Raw genomic sequence first — 27,468 nt, forward strand, 5'->3', positions numbered from 1 at the left:
CGCTCTAAACTAAAGCTTAATGCTGGCACATATTGGTTGCCAGCACTTAAATCATCTGTTAACAATGAAGAAAAATCCATGGTCTGGTGCATTATGGTGTAGGAATGAGGTCCTGGATATCTTGTCACTAAAATCCATCAGATATGAGAGCCATCAGATATGCTAGCAAATACATATAACAGAATATCCACTTTAGGTGAAGCTTACCTTTAAATCCCCAAATATTAAAAGGCAGTTAATAAAGAAAGTACTACGGAACAAAATAGGTTATTTTGTTTCTAATCAATGGATTATAACCTAAAGCAGAATATGGTTATAATTTTTTATTGTTATAGTTAAATGCACTTTTACGTAAAAGGTACACATATCCATCTAACCTTCTCTCCAGAATATAGTTATCCCACCCTGTAAAATGCATACTTAGCTGACTCTTGGATCATCTGCGCAGTTGGTCAACTGTATACTACAATGCCAAGGGTATGTTAATTTTTACCACCACATCCCAGGAATGGTAGAAAGCAATACCTACATCACTGAGGTAGTAAAAAAAAAAAAAAAAAAAAAAAAAGCATAACATTTTTGGGACTTTTGAGGCGGACTATATCTCAAAGAGATTAACAGTACACATATATAAAATCCAACCTTTTACTGAAGATAAACCACACATTTTGTATGTTTCTCTATTGCTTTTAATAATGATTAAGCATAATGTAGCCACTATGTTTAGTGATTAACCTTCAATAAAAGGTTGGACTTTATGTGTGTACTATTAATTAATTAAAGTCCCAGAAACGTCAGCTTTTTTGGTCCTGACAGACATAGGTGTAGCTTTCAGTTGATCAGCTGTGATGACGCAACAGCAGTAAAAAGATTTCAGCCATGCAATGTGGAAGGCCATAGCTCTGAGATTCAGGCAAGTATGTATTTCCACTAGGGATAGGGGGTAGGTAGGAAAAATAAGTGGGCACCTTCTGTGAAATTGCATTTATCCTTTAAAGTTGTTTCGAGAATTTTTACTTCAATGTTAACAATACCAAATTTAACAAAGCCTCTCCATTATAGCAACAAAATATAAGATTTGATGGAGACAGCAAACACTAATTAAATGAACAAGGTCATGCCATTGCCATATTATTTAATTCAGGATCCCATGCCCGCTATAGAAACCTGAGAATCTGAATGATTATTTGGTAGGCAGGCCAACCATATGGTTGGAAGATCTAGATGGGAAAGTAAAAAGATATAAAAGACAATAAAATACACATTGAGCTACACTCACCTTGCTATATAAAATATTAGACAACCTACTGCAATAAAACACATTCAAATACTTACCTGTGAGCAAGGTCCCCATCACATTAATGGCTAGACGTGCCATGCTAAGCGATTTTGGCAAAGCATACTGGATGCATAGGTGTGAAAGAAGCTGTATTGCAAAGATCTATAAAAAAAATATATATATATCACTCACATAGGACTATACAAAATGTCATTATTCACAATCAAGAATATAAAATGTAAGCTGTGAACACCTTAGCTTTAGTAAACTGCAACTTGGACTTTATGAAAGACGTGCTTGGTTATATAACCTTTTTTGCACATTGAGCCTTCCCTTTAGGAGAGATCACTTGGCCAAGGATCTAGACTTTCAGATATATCATCAACATGAAGGGAGCCTCATCCAACATTTAATCCAGGAAATTTAAGGATTCTCTATTATCCTTTATTTAACCCAGCAAGACTTAAAAAAGCTTTGGCTCAACACTTGAGAGCAAGTCTGTTTTAACTGCCAACTTAAAGTAAAACTAAAAGCAAAACTTGTTTCATTTTGGCTAAAGTAAGGGAGGGTTTATAACCGCTTCCAATTTTCACTGACCCATTACATACATGATGGATTTGGGTAGATGGGTGCATGGGGAAGGAAAGGATGTTGGTTTTACCTGTAAACCATAAAAAATGTTTAATAAAATTGTAGCTGATTAAAAACATGATAAATAACCAAACACTGGTATGTAAACTCACCACAGTATGAAATAAATTATTTTTGTAGCATAGCGTACACCAGAATAAAATATCCTGTCCAAGTATTAATATATTAATCCAGCAAGTTACCTGTTTCTCTAATTCTGGCTGAGCTATGAGCTCAGGTATAAAATCCAGACATATGTGCATTGATGGTATGCCTGCAACAGTCAGGGGTAGCAGCTGACAGGGGTAGCCCTGTGGGAAATAACAATGAACAAATTTAAGCCACATTAAATGAGGAAACATTTGCAGGAGTTTTGGTGCACTTTCTGAAAGCGCACCAAAACCACAGGATATAACAGAAGTCTATGGGAAAGCGCAACTAACCCACACAGAAACTGTAAGTTAGCTGCTCTTTGCCCAAAGCACAGCAGGGCAGTGTGAAACTGCTTTTCTAAATTTGTGTAAAAAGAGGAATTTTATACTCACCGTAAACTCCATTTCATCCACTAAGAGAGACAGCGTAAAATGGTTGTAAGGTGAAAATTTAGTTTCACAAAAATAAAAAAGATGTTATACTTTCCTGCTCTGTGCAAGGGTATTGCACAAAGTGGCTCCCAAACCTCCCCCTTTTGGGGTCCCCGGCCAGTACTTTTGGCTCCTCCTCTTCTCCCTGTGCCACCATAAGAAACTGCTACCATGGTGGCACATGTGCGAACTCGTTCTCGAGCCGGGCTGTGCGTGTCAATTGACATGCACAGGGAAGCTCTTCCCCGCCCCCCCACCTCTCTGCTCATTGGCCCCCATGGCTCTGAGCCAAGCCTATAAGAGAAGGGGAGAGTGGAAAGAAGACCGGCAGACAAGCACAATGCTAGATTGATACAGGACTCAGGTAAGTATTTCGGTATTGAGGAGAGAAACAGCTAGTAAAAGATTTATTGCCCTAATGCATAAAATGCATTAAGGTAAAAAAAACTGTTTGACTTTAGATCCACTTTAAAGATTATAGCCAGCTTTCAGTGAAGTTTAAATAGTTTGTTTAGACCAAGCTACTCCAAATGAACTATTACCTTCATTAAGAGATACAGCGACTGGGTGCCGCTCCCGAAACAAAATCGATTGCGGCTAAGCTGCACTCGACCTGTCACAGGAAACTTTGTATTCTGGAAATTAATACAAAGCTTCTTCCGACTGGCTAAGTCAGAGATCATGATGTCATCCACCCGCCTCTCCACCTCAATTGGATTCACAGAATACAAAACTCCTTGTGAAAGACTGAGAACAGCTCAGCCTAACTCAATTGTGTTAATGCCGCAACACAGCGCTGTACACTGCATGTAGCTGAGGTTTCTACAGCTTATACAGCGCTCCCAGCATCTCTTAGTAAAAGTAATAATTAGTTTAAACTAGCTTGGTGTGAACAAACTATTCAAGTGTCACTAAAAGCTGGAAATCAGTTATGATAACCAATCTAGGGATATACCGCCTCCTACAAGAGAAATGAAAAAATACTAGGCCAATAGAAAAATTAAGGCTGATGCCTCTGAGGCCCTCCCATCTTACACATGCTGCAAAGTTAGAATGTGTGCAGTCACATGGACACCCTAAGATGGATCCAGCCTGAGGTAATCAAAAAAAAAAAAAAAAAGAGGGCTTGGGACTGAAGGCTTACGTTCTGTAAAAGTAAAGGGAAGGAAGGAAAGGGGAGAAGGGAAAGAAAAGGAGGGAGAAGGATGGAGGAAAGGGGAAGAAGGGAAGGAAGGAGGAAAGGGGAAGAAGGGAAGGAAGGAGGAAAGGGGAAGAAGGGAAGGAAGGAGGAAAGGGGAAAAGGGGAAGAAGGGAAGGAAGGAGGAAAGGGGAAGAAGGGAAGGAAGGAGGAAGGGGGGAGGGGAGGAGGAGGAAGGAAGGTGGGGGGAGGGGGAGGAAGGAAAGGGGGGGAGAAAGGAAAGGGGGGGAGAAAGGAAAGGGGGGGAGAAAGGAAAGGGGGGGAGAAAGGAAAGGGGGGGAGAAAGGAAAGGGGGGGAGAAAGGAAAGGGGGGGGGAGAAAGGAAAGGGGGGGGGAGAAAGGAAAGGGGGGGGAGAAAGGAAAGGGGGAGGAGAAAGGAAAGGGGGGGGGGGAGAAAGGAAAGGGGGGGGGAGAAAGGAAAGGGGGGGGAGAAAGGAAAGGGGGGGGGAGAAAGGAAAGGGGGGGGAGAAAGGAAAGGGGGGGGAGAAAGGAAAGGGGGGGAGAAAGGAAAGGGGGGGGGGGGAGGAAGGAAAGGAGGAAGGAAAGGGGGGGGGGGTGGAAGGAAAGGGGGAAGGAAGGAGGGGGGTTGAAGGTTTTGTGCAGTGCACAGTGTGCCGCACGTATGCAACAATGGAGCAACAGCTCCAGGGTGGATACCGCTGCGACAGATGTGAACAGGTTGCCCTTCTGGAAACTCACATTAGAGATTAGGAGGAGCAAGTTGCAACACTGGGCAGAACATACAGCCTTGAAAGGGGTCTTCTGCGATTTGAGCAGGTAGCTAATGGGATTGATGTGGAAGGCGGAGGGGCTAATCAGGATTATCAGCTAGGAAGATGGGTTACTGGAACGAGAGGGTGTGGTAGGGGCTCACAGAAAAGGAAGGCCGACCCTAAGTTTGTGCACTCAAAAAGTAGGGTGAAGATGTGGGGGGAGGGCGACAAGCTCAGGGGTGGCAGCCCTGGATGTCACTGCTATCCCTAACAGCTGGAAGGGAAGACGAGGGTAGTGCAGAAAGGCCTAGACAGTTGGTGGTAGTAGGGGATTCTATAATCAGAAGGACTGATGGAATAATTTGTCACCAGGATCGCCTCAACCGAATGGTTTGCGATCTCCCTGGTGCCAGGGTTCGGCATGTGGTGGCCGGGTTGATAAATTACTGTAAGGGGCTGGCATGGCCCAGCTGTCCTGGTCCATGTTGGAACCAACGACAGAATACATGGAAGGTGGATGCTCCTTAAGAATCAATTTAAAGAAGTAGGCTGAAAGTTGAAGGGAAGGACCTCCAAGGTGATATTTTCTGAAATATTACTTGTGCCATGCACAACTCAGGAAAGACAGGGGGATATTACAGAACTCAATGCATGGCTAAAGACCTGGTGTAAGAGGGAAGAATTTGGGTTTCTAGAGCACTGGACTGACTTTTCATTGGGGTGCAACATATATGCTAGAGATGGTTTGCACCTAAATGGAAGGGGGTCTGTTGTGCTGGGAGAGAGGTTTATGGGAAGGGTGGAGGAGTATTTAAATTAGGATAGAGGGGAGAGGGAGAATTAGATTATAATGGGGTAAACAGATCAGACAGGGGTCAGTACTTATTGGTGGGTGGAATGGAGAAAGATGGAGGGAGAGCTATGGCAGATGATAAGAAGGTTCCCATGTTACAAACAACCAGTGGAACTGGTACCATTTGTATGAAAATAAAAAAATATGCAAAACACATGTGCACAAGGTGTCAATGAATTAAAGTGTTTTTTCACCAATGCCAGAAGTCTGCCAAGCAAAATAAGGCGAGTTGGCAGCTTTGGTGCATGAAGAGAACTATGATTTAATTGGTATTGCTGAATCTTGGCTTCATTCTTCACATGACTGGGCCATTAATATTCCTGGCTACGTTCTCTTTCAGAGAGACAGGGTAAATTGGAATGGTGGTGTTGCCTGTCTCTATGAGAAATTATCTCAGAAGTGTGAAAGAGGACCTAGTTGATGGAGAGTGTGATGAGGCTGAAGCAATATGGGTGGAACTGCACATGGGGGTGAGTACTACAACGGTAATCACTGGAGTTTGTTATAGGCCTTCCAGTGAGGTAGAGACTCCGCTCCTTGCACAGATCAAAAGAGCTGAAAGGGCTGGGACAGTGATAATAATGGGGGATTTTAACTACTCAGAAACTGACTGGAGTAATGGTACTGCAGGAACAGTTAAAGGGCAACAATTTTTAAACCTACTACAGGCAAATGTTATGGTACCTAGATTTAAAAAGGGGTCAAAATCTTTACCAAGTAATTATAGACATTTTAGTTTAACTTCTATAGTTGGGAAGACACTGAAGAGTTTAATAAAAGACCACTTAGATGAGTTCTTGCTGGAAAGAAATATTTTAAGCAACAGACAGCATGGATTCATGAAAGGCAGAAGTTGTCAAACAAATTTGATTTCTTTTTATGAGGAGGTGAGCAAAACCTTGGTGGCAGTGGATGTGGTATACTTGGATTTTGAAAAAGCATTTGACACAGTTCCCCACACACAGCTAATGTGTAAGGTAAAATCCATATGTAAATGGATAGAAAACTGGCTAAAGGATCGTCTTCAGAGAGGAGTGGTTAGTGTTGGCCTCCCCTCTGATGATGTGCATTGAACGAAAGGCCTTAGGAGGAGCCAACAGAGCGTGATGTCACAGCTGCCTGGAGCCATGAGGAGGCCCGGCGGCCATCTTTAATAAGGGGTTAGTACTACTCTTCATTAATACTGAGATATATGGAGTGTTTACTACCCTGTTTTACCACTGCATCTTTTGAATAAAGTCTTCTTAACAATACTACACTATGGGCACCTTTTTTGGCTCCCATTGGAGCTAACTAATTTCCAGGATATCCCATTGCAATCCACTACCACCAGAGGGAGGGAGCCCTGTATCCAGTCTGTGCACCCATCCAACCTTAAGGGGACCTCTGGACCTGGCAGCTTTTATTACATACCACCAAGACAAGATTACCTTTAGATGGATGCTCACCTATTCCACCTTCCTAAGTGATCTGGTGGATACTGATTACATGCGCATTATCTATGCGCATTTTTATCATTTGTTCCTGTGACAACTTGCCTTGGTATACTGCAACATCAAGTGGATCATCTTTTATATCTATATATATTATGAACTATTTATCGATGCGTTTATAATATTTATGGGTCATTTTATTATTCATTTATTCACTACTAATATTTAGCGCTGCACTTCTATTTGTTTATTGATTAATGCTTCATACTCTGAATGGTCTAGGGTTGTCAGTGGTGTACCCCGAGGTTCAGTGTTGGGACCCTTACTTTTTAATACATTTATAAATGATATAGGGTCTGGGATTATAAATACCATTTCAGTCTTTGCAAATGACAGCAAGCTGTGCAGTGGAATAACCTCCTTGCAGGATGTCTCCAACTTACAAGCCAACCTCAATGCACTGTTTAATTGGGGAACTATGTGGCAAATGAGGTTTAATGTTGATAAATGTAAGGTGATGCACTTGGAGGCTAAGAATATGCATGCATCATACATACTAGAGGGAGTACAACTGGGAGAATCAATGGTGGAGAAGGATCTGGGGGTTCTGGTAGATCACAAGCTTAATAATGGCATGCAATGCCAAGCTGCGGTTTCTAAAGCGAACAAAATCCTCTCTTGTATTAAAAGAGGTATAGACTCCAGAGAGAGATATAATTTTACCCCTGTACAAATCATTAGTAAGACCTCATCTGGAATATGCAGTTCAATTTTGGGCAACAATTCACAAAAAGAACATTGGGGAACTGGAGAAAGTACAGAGAAGGGCAACTAAACTGATAAGAGGCATGGAGGAGCTCAGCTATGAGGAAAGATTAGAGGAACTGAATTTATTCTCTCTTGAGAGGAGGAGATTAAGGGGGGATATGATCAACATGTATAAATACTACAGTGGTTCATATAGTGAACTCGGTGTAGAGCTATTCACCCTGAGGTCATCACAGAGGACAAGGGGGAACTCTTTACATCTGGAGAAAAAAAATTTAATCTCCAAAACATGGAAAGGTTTCTTCACAGTAAGAGCTGTGAAAATGTGGAATAGACTCCCTCAAGAGTTGGTTCTGGCCAGCTCAGTGGATTGCTTTAAAAAAAAAAGGCCTGGATTCTTTCTTGGATACACAGAATATAACTGGATACTATGTAAAGGTAAAAAGGCCTGGATTCTTTCTTGGATACACAGAATATAACTGGATACTATGTAAAGGTAAAGTTGGTCCAGGGAATATCAGATTGCCTCTCGGAGAATCAGGAAATAATTTTTTCCCCTGCAGGAGCAACTTGGATCATGCTTTGCTGGGTTTTTTTTGCCTTTTTCTGGATCAACTGTGGGTATAGGATTATAACTTTTATTTTTTTTTTTATGGTTGAACTGGATGGACTTTTGTCTTTTTTCAGCCAGACTAACTATGTAACTATGTAAGGAAGGAAGGAAGGAAAGAGAGAAGGAAGGCAGGAAGGAAGGAAAGAGAGAAGGAAGGAAGGAAGGAAAGAGAGAAGGAAGGAAAGAGGGAAGGAAGGAAGGAAGGAAAGAGGGAAGGAAGGAAGGAAGGAAAGAGGGAAGGAAGGAAGGAAGGAAGGAAGGAAGGAAGGAAGGAAAGGAGGGAGGGAAGAAAGGAAAGAGAGAAGGAAGGAAGGAAGGAAAGAGAGACGGAAGGAAGGAAGGAAGGAAGGAAAGAGAGACGGAAGGAAGGAAGGAAGGAAAGAGAGACGGAAGGAAGGAAGGAAGGAAAGAGACGGAGGGAAGGAAGGAAGGAAAGAGAGACGGAGGGAAGGAAGGAAGGAAAGAGAGACGGAAGGAAGGAAGGAAGGAAAGAGACGGAGGGAAGGAAGGAAGGAGAGGGAGGGAAGGAAGGAAGGAGAGGGAGGGAAGGAAGGAAGGAAGGAAGGAAGGAGAGGGAGGGAAGGAGGGAAGGAGGGAAGGAAGGAAGGAGAGGAGAGGGAGGGAAGGAAGGAAGGAAGGAAGGAAGGAGAGGGAGGGAGGGAAGGAAGGAAGGAGAGGGAGGGAAGGAAGGAAGGAAGGAGAGGGAGGGAAGGAAGGAAGGAAGGAGAGGGAAGGAAGGAAGGAAGGAGAGGGAGGGAGGGAAGGAAGGAGAGGGAGGGAAGGAAGGAAGGAGAGGGAGGGAGGGAAGGAAGGAGGGAGGGAAGGAAGGAGAGGGAGGGAGGGAAGGAAGGAGAGGGAGGGAGGGAAGGAAGGAGAGGGAGGGAGGGAAGGAAGGAGAGGAAGGGAGGGAAGGAAGGAGAGGAAGGGAGGGAAGGAAGGAGAGGGAGGGAGGGAAGGAAGGAGAGGGAGGGAGGGAAGGAAGGAGAGGGAGGGAGGGAGGGAAGGAAGGGAGGGAGGGAGGGAAGGAAGGAGAGGGAGGGAGGGAGGGAAGGAAGGAGAGGGAGGGAGGGAGGGAAGGAAGGAGAGGGAGGGAGGGAGGGAAGGAAGGAGAGGGAGGGAGGGAGGGAAGGAAGGAGAGGGAGGGAGGGAGGGAGGGAGGGAAGGAAGGAGAGGGAGGGAGGGAGGGAGGGAAGGAAGGAGAGGGAGGGAGGGAGGGAGGGAAGGAAGGAGAGGGAGGGAGGGAGGGAGGAAGGAAGGAGAGGAGGGAGGGAGGGAAGGAAGGAAGGAGAGGGAGGGAGGGAAGGAAGGAGGGAGGGAGGGAAGGAAGGAGAGGGAGGGAGGGAAGGAAGGAGAGGGAGGGAGGAAGGAGAGGGAGGGGAGGGAAGGAAGAGAGGGAGGGAGGAAGGAGAGGAGGGAGGAAAGGGACGAAGGAAGGAAAAGAAGGAGAGGGGAGGGAAGGAGAGGGAAGAAAGGAAGGGAGAAGGAAGGAGAGAAGGAAGGAAAGAAGAAGGAGAAGGAAGAGGAAGGAGAAGGGAGGAGGAAGAAAAAAAAGGAAGGAAGGGGAAAGAGGGGGGAGGAGTGAGGAAAGAATGGGAAAAATGGGGGGGGGGGGGTAGTGAGGAAGGAATGGGGAAAGGGGGGGGGTAGTGAGGAAGGAATGGGAAAGAGGGGGGGAGGGAGTGAGAAGGAAGGGGAAAGAGGGGGGGGGGAGTGAGGAAGGAAGGGGAAAGAGGGGGGGGGAGTGAGGAAGGAAGGGGAAGAGGGGGGGGAGGAGTGAGGCAGGAAGGGGAAGTCAGAGAAAGAGGGGGGAAAGGAAGGAAGGAAGGAGAGGTCAGAGGGAAAAGGAGGAAGGAAGCAGAAAAGGAAGGTGGAAAAAGGAGGAAGGAAGGAAGAAAGGACGGACTGAACAGAAGGGCTCCCATCCACAAGGTGAATTAACTTGTTCAAAAAGGGGATATCTAGACAAGTCCAGAATAAAGCAGAAATCTCTAACACCTTTACAAAAGCCAGTTAAATATAGCCTGATGTATAGACACACACAGCTTCAGGAAATAAGAGGAAAAAATGTTTACTATAGCAAAAGCCAACCAGCCACTCAAAACAAGTGGGTTTTCAGTGATGGGGGACAAGAGAAAACTATTACTCTTGTCACGATAACTCAGTAAGAGGTTCCCAGATAATTTTCCTGACCTGGATAGTTGGTCCTATGTAACAGGAACATAGACAGGTTGTCACTGCTGAATACAGGTGTGCCACAAAGTAAACACCAATATATCTAATTACCTGGGAAACCCTGCACTCACTGGTTAACTGGAGAGAATTCAGGATTTTCAATATCTGGCCTAAATCTACCAGTAGTTGATAGTGGAAAAATCTTACAATTCAAGCTTAAAATGAAGTAGAAAAAAAAAAAAAAAAAAAAGACACCCATTCACCTAATGACATTAAGCGAAACTGAGCAGCTGGAAAGGGGTTATAGCCTGAAGGGAGCTGGCCTTCAGCTGTGCATATTGTCCATTTCTTCTTTAGGCAGTGATTTAACCCTAGGTTGTTTACTTATCAAGCTGTGTCCCTCAATGGACAATAGAGAAATGGGCTTTTGCAAAAAAAAAAAAAAAAAAAATCAGCATCTTAAAAGGCCAATTTAACTTTCAGATTAAATTGGCCAAATACATTCCAAGTTCTTGAACAGAAAAGCCCTGCCAGCATGCTGCACAGAATGGCCCTTGCTCTATGTTGGAATGCAGTGATCTTTATACAGGAGTCTGACACTCCCCCTGCTGAAGTGTAGCCAAAGCTCTCCAATCAGCAGAGAGCATGAGCTTTGTTACTTGCAGTGCTACATGTCTGACTTAGCAGGGGGTGTGTCAGACCTCTTCAATCAGACCATTGCTTCTCCACAAACAGCAAAAGTCCAGACCTGCAGCTGCTGTCATCTGACAGGCTTTTCTACTCAGGCTGTGGTTTCTTTAGAAAGAAAAAAATGACACAGATAGCCCATGAACATCATGATGCCAACTGGTTACAATAAACAACAGACAGGTCTTCTTTCATACAGCCCATGTATTTTCTTCTACATCCTTTTTTACATTTCCAAAAATAAAGTCTATCTAAAGTCAAAATGTAGGGAAGAGTTAGAACCCCTGGTCAGGTTTTTACCACTATGTGTTTCAGCTTTGGAAATGGTCTTGTTGATATAAATCATCAGGAAAGAAAAATGATGGTAAATCCAGACTTAAGGTTATCACTTAAAACAGGAGTTGAGTGGGAATTTTCCAAAGCAGAGACCTGCTCTGTTGACAATTGTCAAAGATTGTTCCTCTTACTTTAGAGAGAATTCCTCTCACTTCCTGATCTGTCTCAAGGAAAGGAAGTGAAGGGAAATCTCTGCAATGTAAAACATGAAAATAAATTTTTTTTTCTAATCCTCACTCTATCCAAATCTAAAATTTTAGATTTTTAGTATATACACAAAAAAAAAAAAAAGTTTTCAAAAGATTTTGAAAAGTGATGGGTACCTGAAAATGGACTAGTTTAGCGATATTTGGGTCTGCTATAAACATCTGATGAAGCAGAGAGCAAATCAGGCACTGAACCTCTCTGAGATTACAAAGTAGGCTCTCATCTCCTTCTGTGTTCTCCTGAGTCTTCTCTTCCTCTGCTGGAAGACAAACCTCCAGCAGGAGCTGCACTGCTGCGCTATCCTAATAGTAAGAAAATACAAATCACATTTTAGCTACTTTGGAGAAAGCACTAAGCAATAATTGTTACATATTTACATTTCAACAGGGAACATGTAAGCTCTCATTGCTGATCTCTCCTAAAATCCTAGTTGCCTGGTTTCCTCATTGATCCAGTGATTTTCATATTTTCTCACTGACACAGAACAAGTATGTGCATAATCAGGAGTTTTCTCTGATTTTACTTGCTTGCATTCTTGTCTTGAGTCAACGGTTACATTACTGAATCCAGAAACAACTAGGTAAAAATTTTCATAAGGAGGTCAGATATGGCATCCTACATGTTTCTGTCAGTACAGGTGTTCTGCAATGTTGGCAACCTGGGCTGAAAGCAGTGCATTCTTCAGTTCTTCTCTGGTAACTTCCATGGTTTCTCCCTGTCCTGCCAGGGTCATGGCACTACTGGGAGATGGTTTAATATCCTGATCTGCAGTCTCTTTGAGGTAAGAGTTCAGATAAGCTTTGGAAGCTAAAAGGTAACCATTCAGCATGTGTAATGTGATATCCATTATTGGTGGACACCTAGAAACAGAAAAAAAAAAAAAAAGAATGAACGAGGGAAACCAAATAGTATGTCAATTTCACTACTGAATGCAGTCACCCACTAACCTCAGAATTCGGGCATCACATCGTAGAACAATCAGAGGGTCAATCATGAGGTCATTCTGTGTGTATTTGTGCTGACGAGCCAACTTTAATGAAGGTTGTAAAGCATTTACTGTCATCACCCACAACCTGTAAAAACCAAGAAGGTGACACAATGGAGGTAAAAAGAACTCTTCCAGCTAGGTAAAAAAAGAGAAAATACACTATTCTCCAAATGGCAGATCATGTCTAGTATGATCAAGTACATAATTAAACACTCTTACAAAAATAAATGTGTGTCTGTGTGTTTTGGCAGGTTAAGCTGCAATACATTTAATGCATTATTACATAGCAATTACAACTTAAGAACCTTGCATATCTGGACGAAAATGATTTAAATATGCACGATACATTTTAGCACTTCACATTTTTTCTTTAAACAGTGGTATATACATGATTGTTTTATTTGGTACCTTCTGGGCATGACAGTGTTCAAGGTCATCCACAACTTGTTGATGGTCTGCAAGATCCTACGTGGAACACCAACATTCAGAAGCTGGCTCATATTAGCAGTAAGCACTTCCGCATAAGGGATTAGGTCACTAGCGCTAAGCAAAGTCAAATGTTCCAAGATTTGCATCAGTTGTGTGTGGTTGCTTTGCAGTACTGAAAATGCTAAAAGCATGAAGAAAAAAGTTAGTTTAATATCAACAAATGTTTCCAATCAAACCAGAAACACATAAAAACTTTAAAACTGAGAACATTTGCACACAGATTCTATGTTTACTGCTATATGATAGACAAGTATTACCAGAGACTGGTATAAGAATATGTAAAATATTTCATTAAAATATTCTTACACACACTTTGTAATAAGATATCTGAGAAGTAGTGACCTTGTAGAAGTGTAAAAAACTGAGTTGCAACTGTGAGCCAAGATTTCAGGTCACAGTAGCAGTTTGGTCACATTGAACTCAACGGGCGACTATGATAATCTACAGCTAGAACCACATGTAATGGTAAAGTAATTACTGATTCAATAAGCCTTTCATGGATGAAATAATGCTCTGGATCATAGTGGGTACACAGCTGCAGGAGCTCACAAGGCACACACACACACACGCACACACACACGCTAAAACATTTACACACCCCTGTAAAAATGTCAGGTTTCAGTGATGTGAAAAAGATGAGACAAATATAAACCATTTGAGAACTTTTTCCACCTTTAAATGTGACCTATAAACTGTACAACTCAATTGAAAACCACACTGAAATCTTTTAGGGGAGGGGATGTAAACATAAAAAGCTAAAATAATATGGTTGCATTCTGTGTTCAGAATTAAGCAAAATCATGTTAAATAGGAGTCAGTACACACCTGCCATCATTTAACCACTTGCCTACCAGGCACTTATACCCCCTTATTTACCAGGCCAATTTTCAGCTTTCAGCGCTGCCGCACTTTGATTGACAATTGCGCGGTCATGCAACATTGTACCCATATGAAATTTTGATCATTTTTTTCTCACAAATAGAGCTTTCTTTCGGTGGTATTTAATCGCCACTGCGCGTTTTATTTTTTGCGCTATAAATTAAAAAAGTGCAAAAAATTTGAAAAAAAAAAAGTTTCTTTGTTTCTATTATAAAATTTTTCAAACAGGTAATTTTTCTCCTTCACTGATGTGCGTTGATGAGGCAGCACTGATGGGCACTGATAGGCAGCACTAAAGGGCACTGATCGGCAGTACTAATGAGGTGGCACGGATAGGCGGCACTAATATGCAGCACTGATAGGTGACACTGATGATGGGTACTGATAGACGGCACTGACTGGCATCACTGCTGGGTACTGACTGGCACAACCGCTGGACACTGACTGGTGGCACTGACTGGCAGCACTGCTGGGCTGCACTGGTGGGTGGGCACAGGTGGGTGGCACTGGTGGGCACAGGTGGGTGGCACTGGTGGGCACAGGTGGGTGACACTGCAGAGTGGCACAGGTGGGTGCACTGCTGGGCACACTGCTGGGCACAGGTGGGTGATCTGCAGGGCACAGGTGGGCGGAGCTAGTGGGCGCACTGCTGGGCACAGGTGGGCGGAACTTGCGGGTGCCACTGCTGGGCACCGATCATCAGGGCACTGATCATCAGTGCCCTGATGATCGGTGCCCATCCCCGCTCTGACAACTGCCGGTTCTCGGCAGTACTTTCCTCACGATCTGACAGCGTGAGGAAAGTGCAGCTGAGAACCGACACTTGCATTTCCCTCTGATCAGCGTGTCATTGGACACCGCTGATCAGGTGGTAAAAGGCCGCTGTGATTGGCCTTTTACCACATCACGTGATCAGCTGTGTCCGTAGGACACAGCGATCACGGAGATCGCCGGGTGCACGCCCCCTGGGGCGCGCAGGAGAGCGCGTTCTGGGCGGACGTCATATGACGTCCACCCAGAACTGGCCGGCCGCAGTGCAGCCGTCATTTGGCTATCTGCGGTCGGTAACAAGTTAAAGTGCCTCTGATGAACCCCAAATAAAGTTCAGCTGTTCTAGTAGGACGTTCCTGACATTTTCTTAGTTGCATCCTACAGCAAAAGCCATGGTCCGCAGAGAGCTTACAGAGCATCAGAGGGATCTCATTTTTAAAAGGTATCAGTCAGGAGAAGGGTACAAAAGAATTTCCAAGGCATTAGATATATCATGGAACATAGGGAAGACAGTCATCATCAAGTGGAGAAAATATGTTGCAACAGTGAAGAATAGAACAGTCAAGAACTGGAAGTCCCTCCAAAATTGAGGAAAAGACAAAAAGAAAACTGGTCTGGGAGGCTGCCAAGAGCAACATTAAAGGAGCTGCAGGAATATCTGGCAAGCACTGGCTGTGGTACACGTGACAACAATCTCTCGTATTCTTCATATGTCTGGGCTATGGGGTAGAGTGAGAAGACGGAATCCTTTTTTTAAGAAAAACATCCAAGCTCGGCTAAATTTTGTAAAAACACACCTGAAGTCTCCCAAAAGCATATGGGAAACTACGTTATGGTCGGATGAATCCAAGGTTGAACCTTTTGGCCATAATTCCAAAAGATATGTTTGGGGCAAAAACAACACCGCACATCACCAAAAGAACACCATACCCACAGTGAAGCACAGTGGTGGCAGCATCATGCTTTTGGGCGGTTTTTCTTCAGCTGGAACTGGGGCTTAGTCAAGGTAGAGGGAATTATGCACAGTTCCAAATACCAGTCAATATTGGCACAAAACCTTCAGGCTTGTGCTAGAAAGGTGAACATGAAGAGGAACTTCATCTTTCTGCATGACGACGCAAAGCATACATCCAAATCAACAAAGGAATGGCTTCACCAGAAGATGATTAAAGTTTTGAAATGGCCCAGCCAGAGCCCAGACCTGAATCCGATCAAAAATCTGTGGGGTGATCTGCAGAGGGCTGTGCACAGGAGATACCCTCAAAATCTGACAGATTTGGAGTGTTTCTGCAAGGAAGAGTGGGCAAATATTGCCAAGTCAGGATGTGCCGTGTTGATAGACACATACCCAAAAAGAGTGCTGTAATAAACTCAAAAGGTGCTTCAACACAGTATTGATTTAAGGGTGTGCACACTTAAACAACCATATTACTTTAGTTTTTATTTTTACTTCCCTCCACCTTAAAGATTTCAGTTTGTTGTTCAACTGAGTTGTACAGTTTATAGGATACATTAAAAAGACGGAAAAGTTCTGAAATGATTTATCTTTGTCTCATTTTTCTACATCACAGAAACCTGACATTTTAACAGGGGAGTGTACACTTTCTATATTGACTGTGCACAAATATATTATTAATAAAAAAAAAAAATTATATATATATATATATATATATATATATATACACACACACACACACACACACACACACATTTATTTTTTTCCCCCTAATATAGACTTTTATAAGAGTATCTCATTCTCATTATGGTGCAATTAACTCTGCTGCCACCAATCGCTTCCACAGCCCTTTAAATAGTTAACTAAAAAAAAATATATAGTTTTTTGTAAAAAAAATAAAAAAAAAAGTTACACCGAAGCACATAACACCCCCCCAAAAAAAAAACTACTTTTGAACCCCCACATATACACGTACGAACATAAACGCACACGTCAGGGCGTCTACGCGTGCAAATGTTGATTGCGATACACGTTACATATCGCCACGCACGCTGGAGTGAAAGAAATAATTCTGCCACCAGACTTCCTATACTGATTACCTATAGGGGCTTTTGAAAAATAAAAATATAAGGCACTTAAGGTTGATGCAATTTCATAGGCGCGCACAAATTTAAGTTTTGGCATGTTGGGTATCTATTTACTCGGCACAACCTCGTCTTTTATATTTTACCAAACATTTGGGCCATTTATTGCGTTTGTTTGCCCCAAAATTCACTTTAGTGTGATTTTTGCTGAAATTTTGCATTTCCTATAAGTTTGCAATAATATCGCGTGACACAAAAAATTGGAACTACCACTTTTTTATTCTCTAGGGTGTCTGCTTTCAGAAAATAAGTGTTTCTAGGGTTCTGTGTAATCTTGCAAAAAATGGCTCTGGCAGCGAAAGGGTTAATGTGCCAAATTCAAACTAACATATCGACAGTTCATATCTTATGAACGTGGAGCCAATTAGGACCAAATGTTTTGGCTTACAGAGAGAGAAACTAGTGCAGTAAGAGTTTGAGAAAATGTCACGGATGAATTTTAAAAGTAGTGCAGAATGTGGCTAAATCAAGTACATGTTCTAGACAGGTACATGGCGCATGGTGTACCACTTTTAGAACGCATGAGGCACTTTAAAAAAAATCTGTCCGTGCCATATTTATGAATTACAGGGAATATTAATTTTGAGTAGGTAGGACAGTTCACAAATAATTATTTTAATTGTGTGTTTAACCCTGTTGCTACACGTACACTTTTATTTATAAGAAAGGCTCCTGAACTAATTTATGTGCAAGTAATTCATTGAGCTTACCCTCTTGTAGCTGTATAGGTGAATGACTTTTGGCAGAGTTAGTTAATAGCATCCTTCGCAAAAGAGCATCTGTCCCTGTGATTTCTTCCTCACAGATCCAGTCATCCACAATGCAGAGATGTGGGTAGTTTGTAGCAAGCAGACGTAGCAAGGCAGAGTGTAAACCTAAAATATAAATAAAGAGAAAATTGCTTTTTTTTTCCACTGTATGAATAAATATCACTAGTAGAGTAGAAATTATATTAGTGAATTTTATTACGGCTAGAAAAATTACAAGCAAATTTTGATGCTAGAAAATTGGTGCCAATCAGGGCTGTTATAAAGACAAGTCAATTAAAGTGGAGCTCCACCCAAAAGGGGAAGTTGCGCTTTAAGCCTTTGTGCCTAGCTCCCCATTAAGAATTGGCACCTTTGGGGAGCAGGGGATACCCAAATTTGACAGGTATCCACTCCCACTTCTGCTGCGATCGCCTAGGCAATCGGAAGTTGTCCTCCCCCCTTCCCTCCCCGTAGTCTTTTGGGACACGTGACGGGTCCCAGAAGACTACGGGGTCATTCACAAAGCGCAGCGTTTCTCCCACATGGACAGTGGGCACCTGGCTGTGAAGCCACAAGCTGTCAGAGCCGGGTGCCCACACTGAAGATACCGGCGCCAGGGAGAGAAGACCAGCGGTGGTGAGGACACCGCTAGACCAAGGGACAGGTAAGTGTCTGTATTTTAAGAGTCAGCAGCTACAATTCTTGTAGCTGCTGACTTTTACTTATTTTTTTTTTTTTAAGGGGGAACTCCACTTTAAGGATAGCTCCCTTCGACCCCAAAGCGAACAAGCATCAGCAGACAAAACAATGCATTATGCAGACTGCATAAACAGAAACAATGCAGAATGGCAACACAATACCAGAGACTGGAACTACAGTATAGTTTCCAAGCTTGTATAGATTTACTAACCATCTAGTTGGCACTGTTCATTTAAACATATACCTGCTAATGCAGTTTCACGTATTGCAGGGCTTAAAATTTCCTGCCCGCACTGGAAATCGCAACCGTACTGGGAGCTGAGGTTCCCGTGCGGGCTGCATTTTCCGAAGAAGTGCAGGGACTTCTTCCTTGCGTGTCCCAGGGAACGGGAGTCCATTCAAATGAATGGGCTCTCATGCCTGCACAAAACGCGGCCCGCAGGAACGTGGAGATGTGAACCTAGCTTGAATGATTATCTCCTGCCTGTTAAGAATATATAACACAGCCCAAAAAAAAAATCTTTTTTCTTGGTGCCTTGCTTTTCAGACCTGTGCTTGTGGTTAGTTGGGCAGTGATTCAGAAAATTGCATTGGCTAGACTGCATTAGCTCTAGCTTTTTAGATATGGTCGAATTTATGTCATTTTTAGTCCGTTTTTTAATTAATCTTGCCGATTAAGTTGTACTTCTGTTACCTAGTCTGTTTTTGTGTACAAGTTAGCAGATATAGTGAGAATGCTTACCTACTTCCAACTGTAATTTTACATTGGAAACATTGAATTATAAAGTATAGGTTTATGAACTGTATTAAAAAGTTATGATCGTATAGGAGGTGTGTGTATATTTCCATTTTATGTATTTCTTTCATTCTGCAAGGCGATTAAATAAAACACTACATTAAAATATCCTGATTTTTGACAGGCGACCACAGCGAAGAGTGGTATGTGGCATTTATGCTGTATTTCAAAAACTTAAGCTTATAGGGAAAAATTGGACCCATATTTGCAATCAGCAGGTCACATTTACCCAGGAAGAGGTCTCACATTCGAGGCACAAAAATGTGTTTTGGTCTGTGTAATTGATTTATTTTAGCTGTGCAATTAACCTTCACATTTAGGCCCCACATCTTGGTGGGCCAGCTCTTGTCAAAATATATTCTTACCTCCAAGTTCCTGCTGTAGGCCCTGTGCTTGTCGAATAAGATATTTTATAGGAATTTGGTCCATCAATGATGAAGAGTAAGACTTTGGCTTTTTTTGCATGGCCGCTGTCAGAACAGTAATAACATTAATAACAAATATCTGAATACACAAATAACATACACAATTACTATTCTTGCGCCTACTACAGATAGGCTACTACATAAAGAGCCAAATGCACAGGTTAAAAGTATAAAAATGTGATTTTAGCCACAGATTTTTCTTCGGTGAAGAAAAATAAAACAGAAGAATAAAAATGGTAAACAAGGTTGAGTCATTAACATCACAGGTAAAATAAGTATGCATTAAGAATGCAAGTTCTACACAACATGGTGTCATCAACTGCACTGCCTAAAAATAAAAACATTATGAAACAGTCAACATAATTACAGCAAACTACCAACCTAATGTCTTTGAATTAGCTAAAAGAGCTTCCTCGTAAGAAAGAAGGTAATAAAGCAACAGTAGCTGAGCAGTTATTCTGTGTCTTTGGTTTAAGCGTGGACTCTCCCCTGGGTGACCCTGGAAAACTTTCAGGATTTCTTGCTCAGTGATTGGCTTGTTAGTGGCTTCTGGACTAGACTTTGATGCTGGAGTGATGACTGAATTGATGTACACATCAATCAGTGGGAGCAGCTGCTGATGCAGTGGAAGGGTCGTTTCACAAAGCTGAGTGTATATCCAGTCCTGGAACAGATTACAATTAGAATGAAATAATTGGCTATATTATCAAAACTATCCACAAAAAAAAACAAAAAAACAAAACAAAAAAAAACAGATAATGGCTACCTAGTTTTTAGTCTAGTTTCTTAGGAAAAGCATTTGCTGTAAGGCATTTAGGGAGGATTTTAGGAGACAGATAGTTCACCTGAACCATTCTAGTATCTCGATGAGAGCTGTAAGCTGGTAACAGCATACTACCTGGAACAAATCCCCTTGGAAGTAGTGGAAAGTTCAAGGAAGCTGAAAACTAGTTGTAAGGGTCTGCCAGGGCAGATTGATACAAGCATGGTTAAAATGGGTAGGCTGGTGGGTGGAGTGTGTTGTTTCCTGATGTCCAACAATGGGAAGAATTATCTTTCTTCCAAAGAGCTAAACATCACCTCAAGGGTTACATGTACAACTCTGAAAGAAAGATGACCATTTTTGTTGCCTAGAACAGTACTTACTGAGTCATCTATCTTACCCTAGGTTCACACCTAAGCATCTTCTGCAGTACAGTCTATTTAACATGATTTCCTATGGGACATGTTCACACCTCTGCGTTTTTTGGAAAGGGTCAGGGATTTTGTTTAACACAAAATGTTGCATTTTTCGTTCTAAAGACTGCAATAAAAACGCTGCAGAAAAGCATGTATTATGTTTTTGCTGCGTTTTGCGCTTTAAATCTGCCTAGAAACAAGAAAAATTAAAAAAAACCCGCAAAACGCATCAAAAACATGTCAAACACGCAATTGCAAAAATGCAACGCAAAACGCAATGCAGAAACGGCTCAAACGCAACCTGCATAGGTGTGAACAGGGGCGGACTGACCATTTGGAAACTCAGGCACTGCCAGAGGACCCGGGCTCAGTAGGGGGCCACGTGAGATGCCCCTGGTACCTTTTTCATAGGCTTTTTTTTTAGTTTGGGCAGACACAGGGGCCCCATGATCCCCTATTGCCCGGGGGCCCCATGAGTTGTCAGTCCGCCCCTAGGTGTGAACCTAGCCTTAGGCATTGTATAGACATTCAAGTCACAAATGTAGAAGGACAAAACTGCAAGCTAAAGAGACTTTAGCTCATCTTAAATGGAATCCTAGTAAGGGCTGGAACAGGAGCTTTTGAACCCAGAATAAAACCAGCACCACTAGCAGTAAAAGTTAGTAATCAGCCTTGTCAAATGCCATATACTATATTCTGCCTTATGCGATTACCTGTTATGAAATCAGAAAATACAGGAAATAGTTTAACTGATTATCCATAGGTTGCAATGAAAGCATTACTAAAGATAGTCTTCCTTTAGAATTATGGGGCTTAGAAGATAGTTAAAGCATTCATCCACTAAATCTTTAGCAGTAAATTTCCTGCAGTTTTATTGGTGCATTGGAATGTGCTTGTGAACGTGTTAAGTAAGCTGAGGTCTAACTTTAAGATCTCTGCTGAAGTCACAACCAGGTCATGAATTCCTGCACATAACAGCAGTCTGTACAGACTTCTTGATTGTATCAGCATTAGAGCTGTAAGCAGACAAGGTTGCAGTATCACATTTATTTCCATTCTACATATCTGAAATAATCCATCTTGAAGAGAAGTCTTAGTATACCTACAAAGAACATCTATTTAACAATGTGACTATACAATTCCTATATTTAGAAAAGTTAAAACAACCTGCAGTGTAAGTCAAACATAAAACTTGCATTTGTGGAAGACCTAAACAACAATGTGCTGAGACAAACTCTCTTTTTCTGTATATGATAGCTGTCATGGATAAGGGTAGGCAAGGAGACATATTGGGGTTTATTTACTAAAGCTGGAGAGTCCAAAATCAGACTCCCTTCTACATAGAAACCAATCAGCTTCCAGGTTTCATTGCCAAAGCTTCATTGAACAAGCTGAGGTTAGAAGCTGATTGGTTTCTATGCAGAAGGGAGTCTGATTTTGGACTCTCCAGCTTTAGTAAATAAACCCCATTATGTCTGCACATGATTGGGTATTCAAAGTGGACACAGGTACAATCTCAGTGAAGATTTCCAACTGCTTTAATAAGTCAACCCCATACTGTGTCTCTCTCATATTGTAAACATTATTTGCTAACAAACAAGAAATTGTATAATATGGTAGATAGTAAACAGTAAAACATTTATGGATAACATACCTTTATTGATACCTTGTGCTTAGTGAAAGCACGACTTCTCAGCAGCTGATAAATACAGTGAATTGGTAAAAAGCCAGTAATGTTTGCACTCAAGTTGCTTGTGACAGGGACACGAACTGCATGTGCTGTGACAACCTAACAACAGAGTAACAAAATAAAGATTGTATTTATTAGATTTATAGGATTAATCAATCCTTAAACAGTTCAACTTTGGTGAGCCCTGAAATAAGATTAAGTCTGTGAACATTGCTAGTTATATTACACATTATAGTTTTCAGGTATTCTGCATCAAATCAGATGGAGCCCGCCTCATTTCCTGGCTAGACGTATCCAGCATCTTCTAGCACTTTCCTCCCCATTGGAATTCAGTTCTTTCAGTTATCAACGTCACATATAGGCATTACCTAGGACAGTCTAAATACAAATGCAGCGTGCCAGGAACACCTACTCCTTCAGACTGACATGCAACCATCAAGGCATTTTGATCACTGTACAACTCCTCCAAAGAACCATCTTTGTGCATCAGCACTGAAGGCGTTCAAGAGGAGTACTGAAGCAGGGTGCTGTGATGTTTTTAGGAAGTCATGTACAGCATCTTCTGTGCCCCTCCCACCAGCCATGATCTGCCTGCATGGCATAGAGAAGCATAAAATTAATGGGTGGTCAAAAATAAGTTATATAATGAAAACAATGTTTGTTTCATCTTAAACAAAAACTGTATTTGATTGCACCTTAAGCGGTATTGAAATATAGCCATTCCTATGCGCTATCAACTATCCAGTAGTTTATGGATGCAATTAGTAACTTTGAATGCCTTGTTTCGGATTGTAGCTGGTCACTGCAGATTCATTTTTGCTGTATGAATTAATAATGAAGCATTTAGGACAGAAAAAAAAACAACAACTATCCCTTAATCCTTGTGAATTTTAGCTCTTAACCATTGGTATTTATTTAAAATTTACGGTTATGCTATTATCAGAATCAAACTTGCAAAGCCGAATAGATTTCAAATAAAAATATACAAACAAAAAAAAAAAGTCAGACTTTGCCATAGTATATTATACTATTCACCAGTCAAGCAGTACAGATTATGATTAAACACCACATCAATATTCAGAGAGCCAAAACAAGTTCTTTCAAGCAGTAATTAAATTAATTCCCATGCAGACCAATTTAATTACTTCCAAGACTGCTGATGTTCCTCAGAGGGAAATAATTCTGTGATCTATAAACACGTAAAACAGTGAAATAAATAAAAGGTGCTTACTTGAATGGAGTTTATAATAATAATAATAATAATAATACACATGTTCTATGCTTGAATTATTTGAATGCAAAATGTTCATTAAACTTCACTACAAATAAAAGCTTCACAGATGTATATTTAACTTTTTTTTCTTTAAACAGTTCTTATATAAGAGGCATAGTTGGTGGTATACTCTCTTATGTAAACAATTTTCTGCAGTTTTTTTTTCCCCTTTAGGTAGAGAGACAAACAAAAAAAAGACAAAATTCCTGCAGCCATTGTAAATGTACATTCTTTGGCTTCTCTATAAACCCCTGTCAACTGTATTAGAGAATCAAACAAAACATAATGCAGTCTGCATAAACATGACAATTCTTTGAAATGCATAAGGCCTATTTAGCTTCTACAACTATAACCGTGCAACATTAAAGAGGAAATGAACTCTGGAAGTTGTGCCCAAAAAAAGGCAGACAGAGCAAATGCCTTGTTACCAAAATTGCTGACGGTTCCATACAACGGACCCTTTCCCTATTACCTACTATGTCCTTACCACAGAAACCTGATATTAGTAAAGCTCAATGTGAGGCTGGGGAAATGATACACTATCACAAAAATCAGTGGTTAAAGCATGACACTTTACATAAAGATTCACACATTTTTCTGACTGTATTCAATTTGAAAAATTTGTGAATCCTGGGTGAAAGTTGTGTAACTCTTATGTGAAAACATTTGTAAATAGATCCCTTTAGTATTATATTATTCTATTTTTTTTTTAAACACAGTATTTTTGTACAGTCTTATTATATAACCATTAACAGTATATCCAAAGTAAGAACAGTTTCAAAAAGTTTGGTTTGCTGTGACTTTACCTGGTATTTATTGCATTTTGTATTACTTCACCAAATATAGCAATATACACATTTATGCAAGGTCTTTCACCAGTCACAGCAGACCGGTATCCCAAGAAGGCACATTTTTGTACTGCAAATAAGCATTTTAACAAGTAGTAGTTGAAGTAGATGCAGCATTAACCCTTTCCTGAAAGAAATACAGGGGCTGCAACTGTTTAAAATCTTTCAGAAATACAGGAAATAGTAATGACATAGCAATTAGCAGGACAAGAACAGAGTCCTGCAAAGGACATGCTATCCAACACAGCAAGAGAGCAGCAGCCCCCGAAGCTCTTTTACATAATGTGGCAGTCTCTACTGACCTTCTGAAAAAATGTATTTTGGATTGCTTTTTCAAACATGGTTTAGAGCCAGTTTACAGGCATTCAGGAGACAATATTGCTGCTTCCTGAATACCTGTTGCCTTTATCTCAATGGAGATTTTACATTGAAATACTGGTTGCAACCAAAAGCCAAGTGTTCGGCATGAGCTTGAAGTATGGCCCCAATGACTTCAATGGGCCAAGTTAAAACTGCGACACCACAAGCAGCCATCATGTCACAATGTAGGTGGAAAGTCAAAACACTATGTGTGAATTTAGCATTAAGAGATCATAGTTTTGTCATGTTTCCCTCTACAGAGACAAGTATAAAGCTACTTCTTTCACAGGCGACTGCTGCTGTATGCTTCTACATCTGGTGGCAGGATTGTAATGGTTGTGCGCAGCAGGTACATGGAAGCTGTAGGTGACAGCCATCTTGTCAGGTCTTAGCCATTTAGTTTTACCTTAGCCCAGTGATCTTACTCTCCCACTCCTTCTGCAAACTATGGAATTCATAGCTTTAACTTTTAACACACTTCAAAAAGAGCCTGCTATCCCCACTTAGAGACAGCAGACACCAGCACACAGGCCTGGGTCAGAGCTGTAAACCACTAATTGAGGCCTGACAGGATATTTGTTTCTATGGACTATAAAAAGTCAACAGATTAACACTTCCTTCTGACCTATCGTAAAACAATGACAGAATCAGTTGTGTCACACATGATATATAAGGCCATTAAAGCACAAGGAATGCATAGCGTGTCAAAAAAAAAAAAAAAATCTATCCAGAAAGCAGTCAGGCCTGGACGACTTCTCTGAGACCTCTACACAATTCACAACTTAACAAAATCCACACACAATTTATAAAATCCAACAGGACAAAGACACCATAATATTAAATATATATAGGAATGGGGAAAAACATACTAAACAAATCAAGGTCATACATGACTATGTTTGCACATCCGAAAGGGGAAAAGCAGTCGCCTCCCTCCTGGGTGACGGACCCATCCGAAATACTCTGTTTGGTATCCCTGGAGGTGAAATATAATGCTGAATAATAATCTACCAGTTTCCAGAATACAACCTGTACATAGTGAATGATATTAATATTAGAATAAAACGGTGTATGGGAGGGCTGATACAGTCACAAACATGGTGACTTCCCAGCCACCATCCCTTAAACCGGTTAATTGATCAGATGGTCTCTGTCAACACCCCTTTGATAAGACAGAAAAGGAAGAGTCAAGATCCACTGACAGCTCTTGTTTTACCATCAACAAAGGAACATCTGTCAAAATTATGAGCCAATAACACCTTCCATTGACTGAACTCTGCTAAAACGAAGGGCTTTGCAAGTATTCTTCATATTCAACTGCCTTTTAATTCGCCGTTGCTTTATGGTTTCTTTAGAACACCTTTTTTCTGTAAATAGTTTACTTGCACTATTTTGGACTTTTTCATTATTAAACTTTAATTTTGAAATAGTATTTAACACTGTCCCTGAGGCTTTTAATGCAAACTAAAGAATCCCTGTCTCTTCAAGAATGCTACTGTATAGGACAAACCTCTGAATATACCTGATTTGGTGACAGTGTGTGTACAGAGGTTTATTTTTCAAAGTTTTCATTGATAAGATTATGAGTTTCCTCCTTTTCAGTCAAAAGGTGGTGGTGGTAGCTTAAATAGTTAAAGCGACACTAGTTAAAGGTTAGTTTTTTTGGGGGGGAAAATAACAAACATGTTATACTTACCTGCTGTGTGCAGGGGTTTTGCACAATGCAGCCCAGATCCTTCTCTTCTTGGGTCCCCTGCTGGCGCTTCTGGCTCCTCCTTTATGTCGGCTTGCTATGGGGGCACCCGAGCAGGTATGTGCCCAAGTTGCTGCTCCGTGTGTCCATTTACACACGGAGCCGTGGCTTGGCTCTGCCCCCCTCTCCTCATTGGCTGACTATGATTGACAGCAGCAGGAGCCAATGGCTCCCACTTGCTGTCTCAGCCAATGAGGAGGCAGAGACCTGAGACAGCCAAGGCTGTTGTACACATCGATGGATCTTGATGAGGCTCAAGTAAGTATTGAGGGGGCTAGGAGCACTGCTGCACACAGAAAGTTTATTTACCTTCATGCATAGAATGCATAAAAGTAAAAAACCTTGAGCCTTTACAACCACTTTAATTGCTAGTCAACTTAACCCAGTGACAATCACTCTCACGCTGTGGCACCTGTGGTCCTGCAAGCTGGAAAACCTCTGTGCAGGGTGCAGCTCACAGTGGCATTGTTAAGGAAGTGACAGCACAGTGTGAGATTGGCTGATCCTCTGTCATGATTTTGTGAGAAGGGCAGGGGTCAGGTACCGTATTCCTCACAAGGATCACTTCAAATAATTTTGAAAAAAGCTTAAGCCAGGGCTTGACAAATTTGCTTTTAATCTAGGAGCCTTATAAAAAAATGTTAGGAGCCAGATTTTTTTTATTTTTTTTTAGCGTAGTGTGGGTTGTCAGCGACCAGGGCAAGGCAACTTTTGAGCGACAAGCTTCACAACAATCGCAGCAAAACCACACGTTTTAGGTGCCATTAAAATTAATGGCACCAGAACCTGCTTTTTTTGATCACAGCGATTCTGCTGCCATCCCAAAATGCCCACGTGTGAATAGACCCCCCCAGTTCACATATATGCGATTCTGGATGCATTTTCAAACTCAAAGATTCACATTGTATTACAGTTGCAAGAAAAAGTATGTGAACCCCTTGGGATAACGTGGAGTTTTGCATGAATTGGGCATAAAATCTGCTCTGAACGTCATCT

General features: G+C 41.5%; 1 protein-coding gene across 1 annotated transcript in view; it reads right to left on the reverse strand.

Moving 5' to 3' along the window:
• Nucleotides 1-27,468, reverse strand: part of INTS2 (integrator complex subunit 2) — a 70,203-nt gene that overhangs the window by 5,602 nt on the left and 37,133 nt on the right. The window contains exons 13-22 of the mRNA XM_089676645.1: nt 22,203-22,337; nt 19,751-20,033; nt 19,310-19,414; nt 17,411-17,575; nt 12,870-13,071; nt 12,421-12,546; nt 12,132-12,333; nt 11,590-11,775; nt 2,113-2,220; nt 1,336-1,441 (exon numbers count right to left, since the gene is read on the reverse strand). Coding sequence (XP_089532771.1) covers nt 1,336-1,441; nt 2,113-2,220; nt 11,590-11,775; nt 12,132-12,333; nt 12,421-12,546; nt 12,870-13,071; nt 17,411-17,575; nt 19,310-19,414; nt 19,751-20,033; nt 22,203-22,337 — 1,618 coding nt within the window. The remainder of the gene's footprint in view (nt 1-1,335; nt 1,442-2,112; nt 2,221-11,589; nt 11,776-12,131; nt 12,334-12,420; nt 12,547-12,869; nt 13,072-17,410; nt 17,576-19,309; nt 19,415-19,750; nt 20,034-22,202; nt 22,338-27,468) is intronic.

Source organism: Staurois parvus, unplaced genomic scaffold (genome assembly GCF_062004578.1).
Source record: "Staurois parvus isolate SC_StPar_1 unplaced genomic scaffold, SC_StPar_1.0 ptg000172l, whole genome shotgun sequence".
Taxonomy (NCBI): domain Eukaryota; kingdom Metazoa; phylum Chordata; class Amphibia; order Anura; family Ranidae; genus Staurois; species Staurois parvus.